This window comes from Balaenoptera physalus (genome assembly GCF_965194825.1).
Source record: "Balaenoptera physalus genome assembly, chromosome: 17".
Taxonomy (NCBI): domain Eukaryota; kingdom Metazoa; phylum Chordata; class Mammalia; order Artiodactyla; family Balaenopteridae; genus Balaenoptera; species Balaenoptera physalus.
Genome location: NC_138895.1, coordinates 52,765,063 through 52,780,226, shown reverse-complemented (window position 1 = coordinate 52,780,226; position 15,164 = coordinate 52,765,063). Strand labels below are relative to the sequence as shown.

The window sequence follows — 15,164 nt, the reverse complement described above, 5'->3', positions numbered from 1 at the left end:
TATTAGCCATTTGTGTATTTCTGTTGCGAAGAAAATACTTTTGCACTTTTTAGGGTTATTTTTATTTCTATTATTTAAATGTAAGGGCTCTTTATATTCTTTTTAAGTTACATGTATTGCAAATATTTTCTCCTGAAATTTCTTGAAGTATAATTTGGTTATACATTTTCTTAGTATCTTTGATGAACAAAGTTTTAATTTTGATGATGTCTATTTTGTCATTTTTTTGCCTTTTATGATTAGCACTTCTTGTGTTTATCTACAAAATCCTTGCCTACGTCATGAAGATAGTCTTCTCTGGTTCCTCCTGGAAGCTTTATAGTTTTAGCCCAAAGCAAGGTCACAACAATTTTCTTCTATATTTTCTTCTAGAAGTTTTATACTTTTAATTTTTATATTTACAGCTATGATCCATTTTTGGGTTTTTTTTATGGTAAAAAAGCAAGCTTCAAATTTCATTTTCTAAATGGATATTCATTGTTACAGTACAACCTGCTTTAAGTCTTCTTCTCCTTTTTGTCCTTTCTCTGTTTAATTGCCTTTGTACCTTTGTTGAAAATTAGTTGTCAATATGAGTGGGTACATATTACAGACTCTCCATTCTGTTTCCTTGATCCATTTTTCTTTATGTCAATACCATACTGTTTTAATTACTGCAGACTTATAATGTTTTCAAATCAGGTAGTGTTTGGACCTCTAACCAAGATCAATGCTTTAAGAACTTTCTTATTTTCTAATACCAGTGTTAGTGCTATAAATTGTGCCCTAAGTACTGCTTTAGTGGCATCCTACAAATTCTGCTGTTGTGTTTTCACTTTAATGAAAGTTTAAAATGTTTTCTACGTTCTCTTTTGATGTCTTCTTTGATCTGCAGGTTATTTAAAAGTGTGTTATTCAGCTTCCAAATATTGGGGGATTTTCCAAAGGTCTTTCTGTTACTGATTTCTAATGTAATTTCATTGTGATCAGAGGACATATTTTATTACTTGAATTCCTTTCAATTTAATGAGACTTATTTAAAGGCCAGAACATAGTCTACCTTGGTTACTATTCTATGTACCCCTAATGATTTGTTAGGGGTAACAAAATTGTTGTTTGCTGGATTGTTCTGTAAATATCAATTAGGTCAGGTTGGTTGATACTGTTGTTCAAGTCTACTATATCTTTGATGAGCTTCTGCCTACTTATTCTATCACTTATTGAGAGAAGAGTATTGATATCGCCAATCATAATTGTGGATTTGTTGATTTCTCCTTGTAGTTTTATCAGTTTTTCCTTCATGTATTTTGAACCTCTATTAATATAGACACAGATATTTAGGATTTTTATGTCCTATTGATTAACTGACTTCTTTATTACTGTGATGCAACATTCTTCACTCTTAATAAGATTGTTTGCACTGAAATCTACTTTGATCTGAATATAGCTAGCTTATGAGTAGGCTTAGCACGGTATATCTTTTCCATTCTCTTACTTTTTTAGCTATGTCTGTCTTTATATTTAAAGTCTGTTTCTTTTTTTTTTTTTTTTTTTTGGCTGCATTGGGGCTTCATTGCTGCACGCAGGCTTCCTCTAGTTGTGGTGAGCAGGGGCTACTCTTTGTTGTGGTGTGCGGGCTTCTCATTGCGGTGGCTTGTCTTGTTGCAGAGCACGGGCTCTAGGCATGCGGGCTTCAGTAGTTGTGGCACGTGGGCTCAGTAGTTGTGGCTCGTGGGCTCTAGAGCGCAGGCTCAGTAGTTGTGGCACACGGTCTTAGTTGCTCCGTGGCATGTGGGATCTTCCTGGACCAGGGCTTGAACCCACGTCCCCTGCATTGGCAGGCAGATTCTTAACTACTGTGCCACCAGGGAAGCCCCTAAAGTCTGTTTCTTGTAGATAGTGTATTGTTCGGTTTTCAGTTACTACCAATCTGAAAATCTGTGCCTTGAGGTGTTTAGACAATTATATTTAACACGATTATCAATATGGTTAGGTTTGTCCATCAATCTTGCTCTTTGTTTTCTACTTGTCTGATGTATTTTTTCCTTTTCTCCCCTTTTTCTGTCTTTTGACTGAGTATATTTTGTATTCCACTTTATCTCCTTTGTTGATCTATTAGCTATAATTCTTTGTTTTGTCATTTAAGGGTTTATAATACACATCTTTAACCTATCATAGTCCCTCTTCAAACAGTACTACACCACTTCAAATATAATGAAAGAGCTTTGCAATGGTGTACTTCTATGTCTCCCATCCCAAATGTTATGCCATTGTTGTCATATATTTTATTTCACATATGGTATGAACCCCAAAATACATTATTATTGTTTTTATTTAAACAATTATCTTCTAAAGATTTTTAAGTAACAAGAAGAAAGGATTATATATTTACCCATGTATTTATCACTGCCATTGTTCTTCATTTCTTGTGTAGATACATATATCTATCTGGTATAATTTTCCTTCTGCCTAGAGGACTCTGCTTATCATTTCCTACAATGCAGTTATGCTGGTGATGAATTTTTTCAGCATTTGTATGTCTGAAAAGGTATTTTTGCCTTCATTTTTAAAAGATTTTCACTGGGTATAAAATACTGGTTGATGGCTTATTTACGTTTTTAAATCTCTTAGTACTTTAAAGACATTTGCTTCATTCTCATCTCTCTTACATTGTTTCCAACAAGAAATCTGCTGTCATCTTTATCTTTGTAAGCATGTCTATATATAAACATGTCTTTTTTCTCTGGCTGATTTTAAGATTGCTTCTCTATTACTTATTTTATGAAACTGGATTATGATATGCCTTAGTGTAGTTTTCTTCATGTTTCTTGTGTTTGGAGTTTGTAGACCTTCTCAGAGCTAAAGATTTGTAGTTTTATGAAATCTGAAAAAATTCTGGCAATCATTTCTTTACATTTTTCTTTGTACTCTGCATGCTCTCCTCCCCCTTCCAGGACGTGTATATTAACTGCTTGATATTGTCCCTTAGTTCATGATTCTCTTTCACTTTTTAAATTATTTTATTCATTTTTTTATTCTGTGTTTCAATTTGGATCATTTCTATTGGTTTGTCTTCAAATCCACTAATCTTTTCTTCTTCAATACCTAAAATTCCATTATCCCCATCAAGTGCATTTTTCATTTCCAATATTATAATTCTCATCTCATTTTAGCATTAGATCATTTTAGCATTTATTTTCATATATTACATATTTCTACTTAACTTTTAAAATTATATGGAATACAATTATAGTAACTTTTTTAATGTTCTTGCCTGCTCATTCTAATATCTATGTCACTTCTGGATTGGTGTCCAGTGTCTGATTACTTTCTCACTATTGATTGTGCTTTCCTGCTGTTTTGCCTGGTTATTTTTGACTGAATGCCAAACATTGTGACTTTAATCTTGTTGGGTGCTGGATATTTTTGTATTCCTATAAATCTTCTTGAACTTTGTTCTGGGAGGCAATTAAGTTACTTGGAAACAGGCTGATCCTTTCAGGTCTTGTTTTTATGATTTGTTATTCTGTCTGAGATCAGTACCCAGTTTAGCATTGATTATTCCCCACTGCTGAGGCAAGACTTTCCAAAATACTCTACCCAGAGTTCCAGGAATCTTGAGGTTTTCTAGTCTGGCTGCTGGGAACAGACACTATTCTTGTTCCTGTGTGAATGCAGGCCAGTGTTTCTCTAATCATTTTGGATGATTCTTTCCCTGGCCTCGAGCAGTTTCTTCACATGCATGTCCCAATCATTCCTCCACTGAATACACAAGAATTACCATCTGTAGATCTCCAGGATATCTTGCTGTTCAGCTCTCTCCTCTCTGGTACTCTTTCTAGAAAACTCCAGCTGCCTTGGTCTCCCCATACCCTCAGAACTGTCCCCTCAACTCAGGAAGACCTCTGGGCTCTGCCTATACTCCTCTCCCTTGCAACATCCTGGAAACTCTCAAAGCAGTATGCTAAGGCAATTATAAGGCTCGCTTTATTTCCCATTTCTCAGGTATTATTCTCCTTTGTTGGCTGATGCCCAATTTCTTAAAAACAATTGTTTCAAATAGTTCGTCTATTTTTACAGATGTTTCAGGAAAAAAGGTAAATCGAGGCCTTATTATTCCATCTATACATATAGCAGAAGTCTTAAACATATATTTTAATTATTACTTTTACTTTAAAATAATCAAATGCTCACAAAGATACTTGGAAGATCAACAGTAACAGACAATAAAGAAATGATGGTTATTACCAAACTGTTAACTATTCATTATACAAGTTTTAACTTGCTTTAAAACTTTACACTTTAGATCTAAGATAATCGATTTATATTGTATTACTCTCTTGTCATCACTTACACCTGGTAGCATTTTTCACCATCTAACAAAATGCACTGAGATGTAATTTAGTCATATGACTTTTTTGTTTTCCACTCTTGTCTAATTAAAATTCCAGACAAAATCATAATGTAGTCTCTCAGTACTTTCATTGTGTCATTATTTAAGCAGTAAAATGCAGAAATAAATACTTAAGAATCTGTAATGCCTATAAAATATTGTTTCTTTGTAGTGATGCTTCTTAAAAATGCTTCATAGTCCATTAACAGCAGGTAACTCTGTTACTTTTTCCTATCACTTTTAAACTTTTGTTTCACAATAGAATAAGGAAGTAGGGAAAATAGAGTAAGAAATATTACATAGTAATACAATTACAAGATCACAGTGAAAATGTTCTTAGTGAAGATTTAACCTAATATTGCCAATATATTCAATTTTAAATATGAATCATGGTGAAATTATTTGGCCATGTGGTAACAAGTAATATCTATACTGAAATTCGATAAATATTTGTTGAATAAACTGATTATAATAATGAGTTTAATATGAATGAATACAATCCTCTACTAATTGAACACAATACTATCAATTATAGGAGAGGAAGAAAAAATGGAAGAGAATGCTTCCAAGTTTATACCATGGCAGAAGACCATAAAATACAACATAACAAATAATTTTAGACCTGGAGGTCTTTTCAAGATCTTGGAGAATGCCTTTCCTATTTCAGAGATGAGAAAAGTGAACGCAAAGATATACATCTACAAATGCTAACAGTAAAGGGAAGAAGTTAGAACAGGACCTATATCTTCTAACTTCCAGTTTTTGTATCTCTTCCACCATACAAATTAGCAATCATATTTCTTACTTTTTAACTTCTCCCAACATTCCAGGAAGTACTAAATAAATAAATAGTAAAATGTTACATAAAAGAAAAAAACAATTAGCTGTTTCCTAAATTTCACTAATTTTCAACTATGGAAAATATGAGCATCCAACTTTTAAATAATTCCAAATGTATAAAACATCAACTCAATGTTCTAAAACAGTTTTACTTTGGTTTTTCTGTAATTTTTTAACAAAATAATATTGTTTTAAAAATGGCTATTTCACCCACCCTCCTCTAAATCCCATCTTAGATCCTCTAACCCAGTGGTTCACAACCCTCTTCCACACCAAAGCCTCTTTGTAAAACAAATTCTTTGTAACATCCCCTTTACTACCCTGAAAAGGAAATCCAGAGAAAAAAATGTCCTAAGAATTTACATAATTTTTAAGACACATATATGTTCCTAACTCTATAATAAAAGGGAAAATAAATAATTTATAAAAAATAAAATATATTTAAATAAGTAAATGCTCAGGCACAACAACCCAAGATGTCATAATAAAGGAGTCAGATACTTACACCTACATGAATGTGGTCAACCTGTGCCCCACTCAGTAAATGTGTCAAAACAATATACTCAAATGTGGAACAATGTTGCCTCTAAGAACCACAAAGGTCCACTAAGTGTTATGCCTCTTAGTGACAGAGCTACAAAGGACAACTGCCACTGAGCTATTAAAGGACACTGGTGTTTCCCTCCCTAATATATCTCTAGATGCCTTTGTGCTTTGCTACTGGTCTCCACTAGTAAGTAGTATTGGCATCACTTGGGAGCTTGTTAGAAACACAGATTCTCGGGTACTACCTCAGACCTATCAAATTCAAATCTATATTTTAATAAGATCGTCAGGCTATATGGATGTAAATTAAAGACTGAGAAACCACTGGGCACTCCTGGGGGAAATAGTAAGGGAGAGGGTAAACAAACTGCACATAACAAAAAAAGTGGTTATTTCAATACGTATTTTGAAATTTTAAAAAATATATTTGAAAATCTCTAACAATATTTTGTACCTAAGTTGATAATAAACATTTGCCATTTTTATGAATAAATGAATTAAGTAAATACTCATTAACTCAAAGCTAAGGTCTAGAGCCAACTTGGTATTCATTCACTCAGTAAATACTAAAGGTCTATGTGTAAAGCACCGTGCTAAGATCTGTGAGAGAAGTAAAAAGTCATAAAACAGGTCAAAACCACTGCAGTATATAGTTAAAGATTAAACTAAAGCTCCTAGAAAGAAGGAAATGTAACACACTTTTCTCTCAAACATACTTCTAGGTCCATAGATTTAAATTTAATTAAACCAAAGTTTCTCTTTTTGAGGCCACTGGTTTCTGAATGGTATTGAAGAACAAATTACTAAGAGTACTTTAAACTGGAGTTATATTTTTTGTGAGATGCTCCATTTTACTGTACAAGTCAAATACTGCTGAAAGACCCACTGTGGTAAGAAAGGAGAAAAACATGGGGAGAGAGAGAGAGAGCGAGACAGAGACAGAGACAGAGAGAGAGAGAGACAGAGAGGAGCGGGAGGTAAGGCTAACAAGAAAACAGGCTTAACTGAAGTAATTTAAATAGTAACAAAAGAAAATGAGCAAAGAAAGGAGAAATTTCAACACCACTAAGAGAACTAACTACTTACTCTCTTGGGCAAGAAAAGGCAAACTTTTTTTGTAAAGGGTCCTAAAGTAAATATTTTAGGCTATGAAGGCCATATAACATGGTCTCTTGCAGCTACTCAACTCTTATAACTACAATAGTAGCTGAAAGTAGCCATAGATAATAAGTAAACTAATAGATGTGACTGTGTTCCAATAAAACTCTGTTTACAAAAGACAGATGGCACAGATTTGGTGCCAGGGATGTAATTTGCTGATCCCTTGCTCTAGGGGAAAGAATTCAAAAGGTTCAAAGATACATGCCTAATAAATTAATATAGAATCTGCATTTAAAAAATAATAAACCATAGGCTCTTTCTTTCTGTTGATAAGGGGAATTAAATTACTCTTGAAGGGAAAGTACTTTCCAAATAAAACTTTATACAAATTATAACCAATTCCATTTTCTAGGCATAACTACCAAATCTGATATTAAACTCTAACTTCTTCCCTGACTAAAAGTAATTCTTATTAACAAAAGAAGCTATTGGTCTGACTTGTATGAGGTTCAGAAAGCAAGGATATAATTACAGGATACACTGAGTCATTAAAGTGTGCATTTACTAGTTATAGCTGTCAAAGGCACCAGGCAAAAGAAAAAAAGGAACTACTACACCTTGCTTCCCCATAATGGGTCAGATTCTACTGTTTATTCAGGCTAGTAGTTTGTCATTGAAAGAAGCATTAAGAGATAATATTGAAAGAAATATATTTGTTCTTATTACCACCTTCTTCAAAGATTAGAGATATGCTTCTAGCTTCCCTACAATGATGAATTAATTACTCGTAAATTTGTTGGATTTATTTTTAACATCCGTAACCTCCTGACAATATGCACTCCAAAACTTACTAATCGATTATGTGACACAGTGTTTTAGTATTTCCTTTTTTCTTCCCAAACCAACCTCTCTAAAGTCCAAAGGAAACTATCTCATGCAGCTATCTAGTTTTTGCAGGAGTCTGCTCCCATTATCCATTTTATTGTCATTCATTCATTTAAAATCCTATCTCCATTGGTTATCATCTATTTTTTTCACCCAAGCTCATATACCTTGACCATTTCACTTGCCATTTTACAAGTTTTCTTGATTTCTGTCTCAACCCACGTTGCCGTATCCTTCACTGTTCCCCAGATAGTAATGTTTTCTTACTGTATTTTTAATATTCTGCCTGAGTGCTTTCTCTGGCACAGGAGCATGCTTGAGCAATGAGTTCTAGAGAGTTAACAACCCCAGGAACAGCCCTAGACCAATAGCAAAGGAAACTTATGGATAAATACCCCCAGCCTCCTTGCCCATTATATGGGATAACTTTGAGGTCATAATACCGGGTCTCCCAAAAGTCCCAGTAAGATTAAGACACAGCTGCTAAAAGAGGTTACCTGCTCTTGAATGCATCCAATATTGTATTCTTCCTCTTAACTGGATCATTTCCCACTTCCCTACAGGTAGTGGCTGGGATTGCCTTCCATATAAACTGCCTGCTCTCAAATCTTTGTGTGCTTAAGGTGGTCCTCAATCTAAGATGGTCCTCTGACCTTAAAATTCCTGGGTTCCTGAGATTTTGCCCTGAGACGAGTTCATAGCACGCCAGCCATGAAATCACCAACTGTTTTGCCCAAAGGTAGGATTACATTGTTTCACTTTTGCAAGTTTTCAAAAGATCTGGCACAGCCATCATTGTATTATTCTCCCAAGACATAGCAACACACCAGAGTGGTGGCTTTAGCCACCCTCTAAAGTGACTCCCAGTTACCTTACCTGTTATAACTGAGTGCTCACGTAATAGGAGCGGGTGTGCCTCGCACCAAGCCGCGCACAGGAGAGGCTGGGACGCTGGTGTGGGGTGGGGCATGGACGCAGGGGTGCGGTCCAGTCGGTAGCTGGCCTCGCTCGGGTTCTTCGGGCTCAGCTGAGCCCCTCCCCCCAACCCTGCATACCTGAAGGCTCACAGCCCTCCAGTTCTTGGCCAACACTCCCTTCGTTTGGGTTTGGGGCTTGAGCTTTTCCATCCCCAGCACCTGGCAGGGTGTTGGGCCAGGGAAGCCTGATCAAGTGGCCCACAGCGGCTGGAGGGCAGCACCACCCCGCCCAGCGCCGGACCTCAGGCCAGCAGCCAGAGTCCAGGCTCCGCAGAAAGGCAGGTGAGGGCTGTCGCTGTGTAAATGGGCGAGGGTCAGTTGCCCTCAAGTTGGAGGAGGGTCTACATCATAAAACCTAACTCAACTTTTGTTACTAAGGGACTCGTGTTGAGCAAAATCTGATGTTAACTTTAAAGGAGAGATTTGTTCTTCGCCTTCAAATTGTAATAGGGGCGGGGCGGGCGGGCAGCCCTTAGCATCCCACCCTTAATACCTGGCCAGCGCATGGCCGTTAGCACGAGGCCCTTAGAACAGCGGTTAGAGGTCCCGCTCTGCCAGCAGTCAGCCTCGCAGCGATCCTCCGGGCAGAAAGTGCCGTGAGCGGTGGATCGTGGCCTTCTTCCCAGGCCCTCCAGGGCTCGAGGCCCTCCGGCCTCCGGGCTGGTGGGTGAGCTGGGGGGCCCAGGACAGGCTGAGGGCTGTGTCCTGCAAAGCTCCAGAGCCCTTGCCATGGCCGCCCACTGGCTGGGCCCAGGCCATGACCTAATGGCGGAGGCAGTCTCCATGGGTCCCAGTCAACGGAGGCCTCAGCACCTGGAGTATATGGACACTGCCACTAAGGTAACAGCTTCAATCAGCTTCAGTCTGTCCATTCAAGTTTTGAAAATTGGTACAGCTTAGATCAGTTGTCTACCCCCCTAATAGGTGGCCGGATGTCAGGGGTAAGTTGCAAGAACACTGCACATCATTAGTTCAGGTCCACCTCTGCGGTTGAGGCTCTTCTCAAAGAAGGACAATTGTTGTGAGCTGGGAATTCACCTGACGGGTATTTGCTACAAGTGATTCGCTCCGGTTAAAGTGAAAAGCCTGAGGGCCAGCTGGGTCCTGGGCACTTGGCTCCCTCAGTGATGATGGCTGGGCAGGGTCTGATAACCCGGCCCTGAGGGCACCACCAGCTGAGATCTGCCTCTTCAGCCGGGCCTGGGCACTGGCAGGAGGACCCAGACTGGGTGCTGGCCGAACGCGCCCAGGCCGGGTAACGGCCCGCGCAGGGACCCCCTCCTCTTAGCCAGGGCCTGGACCCTGGAGGGGGAAACTGGAGCCTTGGGACCTTGCCCTTTCTTGTCAGAACAGGGAAAAACATTCATTTTGGTGGAGGTTTACAGGAACATCGTTATCTGACCATGACCTGACCTCAAGAACAAAGGTTCTGACACCAAGAAGTTTGACAACTAACTACACCCCTCCCTCACATTTCCTATAAAAGTGTTTTGCTGAAAGCTTACGGGGAGTTCAGGGTTTGGGGGGCCCTGAGCCACCCGTCTCCTTGCATGGCCCTGCAATATACCTTTCTCTGCTCCAAACTCTGATGTTTTGGTATTTTTTGGCCTCACTGTGCGTCGGGCGCACAGACTTGCGTTCGATAATGCTCAGAACCCACCGTCCTATAAGTACAGTTTAGATTTGTTTTTCCACAGAATGCATGACTTTCTACTTGTTCACATGTAAACGTATCTGCCAATTCTAGATAACAAACATAGTGTAAACCAGATTTTGTTTTTAATTTTCAATTTAAACAGAGGAATGTGGTATAGAAAAATAATCTTCCCAGGAAAACTTTTCATTCTCCCCCTTCCAAAAGTAGGAACTCTAAGAACCATAAACACTGTTTTAAAAAGTCTAACCCTTTGAACATGGAGAAGCCCACAGACCTGAGCCAAAAGAGTAAATAACAGAGTTAGCCCATGGAAAATCAAACTCACGAAACCCTTCCATCAATATTTACCTGCTTGGAAGACCACTTCATCCGTCAACCCGAGGTAGAACCTTTGGAGACATCCTTAATCTTCCCCATTCTCTTAATTCCTCTTCCAGTTAGTCCCATCAATAGAACCTCTCCAAAGTGTCTTTAAAAAAAACATCTCTTCTTCATTCCCCTTGCTCTTATGCCAGTTTGTCTTTCCTGTGACCATAACCTCCTATCTAGGTTCCCTGTTTCATTTCACTTCTTTATTCTGGAAAAACCTGGCACTCCCACATCAAACTTAAGACTGTTCAAACCTATAATAGCTCAAGTCCTGAACATCACTTTCAGCATTTCTATAAAACATATGGACATTTACATTATATTTAGACAACACATTTGTTGCCTAAACATTTCATGTATTTTTATTTCTGTTTGGAATGAAGATTAAAAATAATGTTTACCTAAAGATTAAGCAAAATGTTTACCTGTCTGAAGCTACGTCACTGGCAATTTGGTGCTTCACTCCTGACCCATTTTTAATAGAATCCTGTCTTGTGAGCCCATGAGATCGACTTTTCTCCACTGCAGGTACAGATAAGTCACCTGAGGGTCCTTGGAACTGGGCCTGCTCATGCAGTTTTGCTTTCTTCTCCTGAGGCGCCTCCTCATTCCGCAGTCCTCGGAGAACCTTTTGATCAGGTTGCTGTGGTGTATTAGATCCACTATTATAAAACCATGCTCCTGATTTAGTGAGGATTTCTTGTTGTTTTCGGCACAAATTACATACCCACATAACCTGCACACGAATATACAGGGAAAAGAAATTAGTGTTTCCAAAAGTTAAAAGCAAATAAAAATAGAGACAACAACTCAAGCTAACAAAAAAAGTACATGGTTATCCTTTCTGAAGTTAAAATGTAATCCTGATTAACTGCTATTGTTAATTAAATCACATATCTTTTAATTTTGTCAACAGACAAAATTGACAATATTTACTGGCAGTAGAAACACCAAACTAGAATGTGAAATTACTAGTTGTTTATTTGTATTCTTTAATTGCTTTTTATTTAAATTAGGGGCATAGTATAATAGACAGAAAATGGATTTTGAGGTTAGAAAAACTTGGGTTTAAATACCAACTGCAAGACTGGAAACTTGGCAACCTTCAACAAGGTACTGAAACTTCATAGCTATAAAACTTAGTTTCCTTAATGATAAAATAGACAAATAGGTATAATAATATTCATTCTCCTATATTGTTTTGAGGATTGAAATAATTTATATAAAATGTCTGGCACAATGCCTGGTATATGTTGGACTTCAATAGATTACCTACTAATATTAGGTTAATCTTCTATCACCAACTATATTACACAATTTCTTGAAGGGGCTTTTATTTCTTTTGAGTAGCTCCTAATGACTAAAATAAAGCTAGGAACATTGCTAATCCTCAATAGAAACCTATTAATTGCTCATAACTTTAGTAGGACACTTTACATAAAATGTACCATTTTAACCATTTTTAAGTGCAGAGTTCAGTAGTATTAAGTATATTCACATTGCTGTGAAACAGATCTACAAAATGTTCATCTTGCAAAATTCAAAGTCTATATCCATTAAACAGCAAATCCCCTTTTCTCCCTACCCCCATCCCTTGGTAACCACCATTCTACATTTGATTTTTTAATGATATGTTTTTCAGACTCCAGGAACCTAAGAATATTAAAACTAACATCTGTTTGACCAGAAAACCTTCACCTTCTTCTGAAAAATATTTTTCAATTAGAAAAAAAATCATACATTCATGAAATAAAAGGTAAGTTAATATTTCAAGTGTTTTTTATGTTTTATGTCAAATATTGAATCTTACACAGCTCTCCAGATTGCTAAACATTTCCTCATAGTTTAAATAAATTATAATATAGATAATCGCAGTAAAAGAAAACTTCAACATGGTATTTTCAACTGATACAAGAATGCTTTTGTAAAATACCATTTAAAATTTTTGCTTAACTTCTCATTATTCCTAGTTCACACTGTTTGTATAGTTTATATCATACAACACTGTACTTGATCATTTTTTTATTTTGTTCTCTCTTCAAATTGTATATACATTTCTCTTTTCTCCAACTAAATTGAAAGCTTACTGGGGGCAAGTTCTATATCTTCTATTTGCATAATAAGACCTTATAAATTATAGAACAGTAAGACCTTCTAAATGTTTGCTAACTTGAATTCTTTTGAAGTCTTTCTGAGGGATGTATTATAATAAAACTTCTTATACTATTACACTAAGATTTATGTTTCATCCATTTCCAAAAGAATTAGTCAGAAATAACATCAACTTTTGTGACTATCTTATTTTTAAAAGTAAATAAGAAAGTATTTTTGACATTAAAATACCAAAATCTCACTCAAATTTTTAAAAAATACATCATAGTTCAAATTTCTTTTGCTTTGAATACATACAAAATATAAATATATCTTAACTCATCAATCGTCTCAAAAATCAAATTTCAACCAAGATCTTCAGCCTTTCATTGCCATCTTGTGGCAATTGTAGGTATTGCAGATCTCTTTTAAAAGTGAAAGGCGCACTAAATATAGAAACAAAATAATGTTAAAATAAATTAAATTTGAATTTCAACTTTTCTGCTTTATTTTAAACAAATTCTCATTGTACAAATAGCATCATTTCCGTATAGTGCAAAATGAAAAAAAGACTTGGAAGCACTATGGGCTTAGTTTTCCTCATCTGTTAACACCCAATAGATATTAATATAAGATAAATGACTGTAAGGTGTGAAGGACGGTGTCTGACTCTCTATGTATTAATACCATTCCCATACTCTCTGGGCTATCCACACTGGTTGCTCTTTTTCGGATTAGATCCTATGTTCCCTCCTAAACTGCTGGCTTCTAGTAATCCTTATATCCTAACAACAAATTACCCTTCTCTTACTATCTCCTCCTACTCTTGGATTAAGAGCTTATTAATCTTTAAGGCTTAGGAAGCCTAAATTCACTCACTTAAATTAGTACAGGGACTGACACTTTCAGTTGAAACCCTTTACACACATTGCAACTTGTAAACTGATCATACTGCAGAATGCCTTACAAACACATACACATGCTATGAGATGACTTTTCACTAATTGGCTGTGAAATAATTAACGTCTATTAGAGGTAAAGTCTGTGTCCGTGGAAAAAAATTTAACTAATTTGGGAATAAAATAGCAGGACTTTTCTTAATGGAACCCTTTAATCAATTAAGTTAACCAGCAAATGTATCTTATGATGAATGCTGTTAAAAATATCTTAGAAATACACATGCCTGTAAATCACCATGGTTAGAGCCTATTAGTTTGGCTGGTCATCATTTATCAAAAAACATCTAGGCCCTAAGAATACAAAGACATAGAGGATTCAAAATTATAAGGTAATATTACTTTCAGTTCTAAATATGCCAATATTTGGGACTTCCCTGGTGGTCCAGTGGTTAGGACTTGGCCTTCCAATGCAGGGGGTACAGGTTCAATCCCTGGTCGGGGAGCTAAGATCCCACATGCTTCGAGGCCAAAAAAACCAAAACATAAAACAGAAGCAATATTGTAACAAATTCAATAAGGACTTAAAAAAAATTGGTCCACAGGGCTTCCCTGGTGGCACAGTGGTAAGAATCCACCTGCCAATGCAGGGGACACGTATTCAAGCCCTGGTCCGGGAAGATCCCACATGCGTGGAGCAACTAAGCCCACGTGCCACAACTACTGAAGCCTATGCTCTAGAGCCCGCGAGCCACAACTACTGAAGCCCGCACGCCTAGAGCCTGTGCTCTGCAACAAGAGAAACCACTGCAATGACAAGCCCGCACACCACAACGAAGAGTAGCCCCTGCTCTCTGCAACTAGAGAAAGCCCACGCACAACAAAGACCCAACACAGCCAAAAATAAATAAATTAATTATTTTTTTTTAAAAATGGTCCACAAAAAAAAAAATGCCAATATTTTCAAAGTAATACAGCAATATAAGAGATGGAACACTAGTGACCCAAATTTGTTACTTATTATCGTATGTTCCATTCCACAGACATCCTTGTTGGGGTTAAAAAGGAAAAAAAAACACTAAGGAAAATAGGAATATCTCTTTAAAACCATAAAAATGGTAAATGTAATAGCTAAACTGCATAGTCAAAAACAAAATTATGTTAAGTGCATACAATAACTAAAAGGAGTTTAAAGCTCTGAAAACTCTGATTTTCATCTAAATAGGGATAATAAATAATAGAGTAATTCAGAGAAGGGAAGGATTACTGGTTAGAGGCTGGTGCTAATGAGACCACAGGCAAAGCTCATAAGACCAGCTAACTCTGCACAGAATAAAAGAATTTACTAGACTCCAGTCTAATCAGACTACACTCTATTGCTAATCAACAATGCTTATAAATGTGTGCATTTGTCAGAAAAGAGTGTAAAT

At 36.9% G+C, this 15,164-nt stretch overlaps 1 protein-coding gene across 22 annotated transcripts in view; it reads right to left on the bottom strand.

The window, feature by feature from the left end:
• The window catches only part of RIMS2 (regulating synaptic membrane exocytosis 2), a 596,173-nt gene that overhangs the window by 382,406 nt on the left and 198,603 nt on the right, over window positions 1-15,164 (bottom strand). For all 22 annotated transcript variants that reach the window (XM_082434237.1, XM_082434243.1, XM_082434242.1 and 19 more), the window contains one exon: window positions 11,173-11,483. In XM_082434237.1, the coding sequence (XP_082290363.1) occupies window positions 11,173-11,483 (311 nt within the window). The remainder of the gene's footprint in view (window positions 1-11,172; window positions 11,484-15,164) is intronic.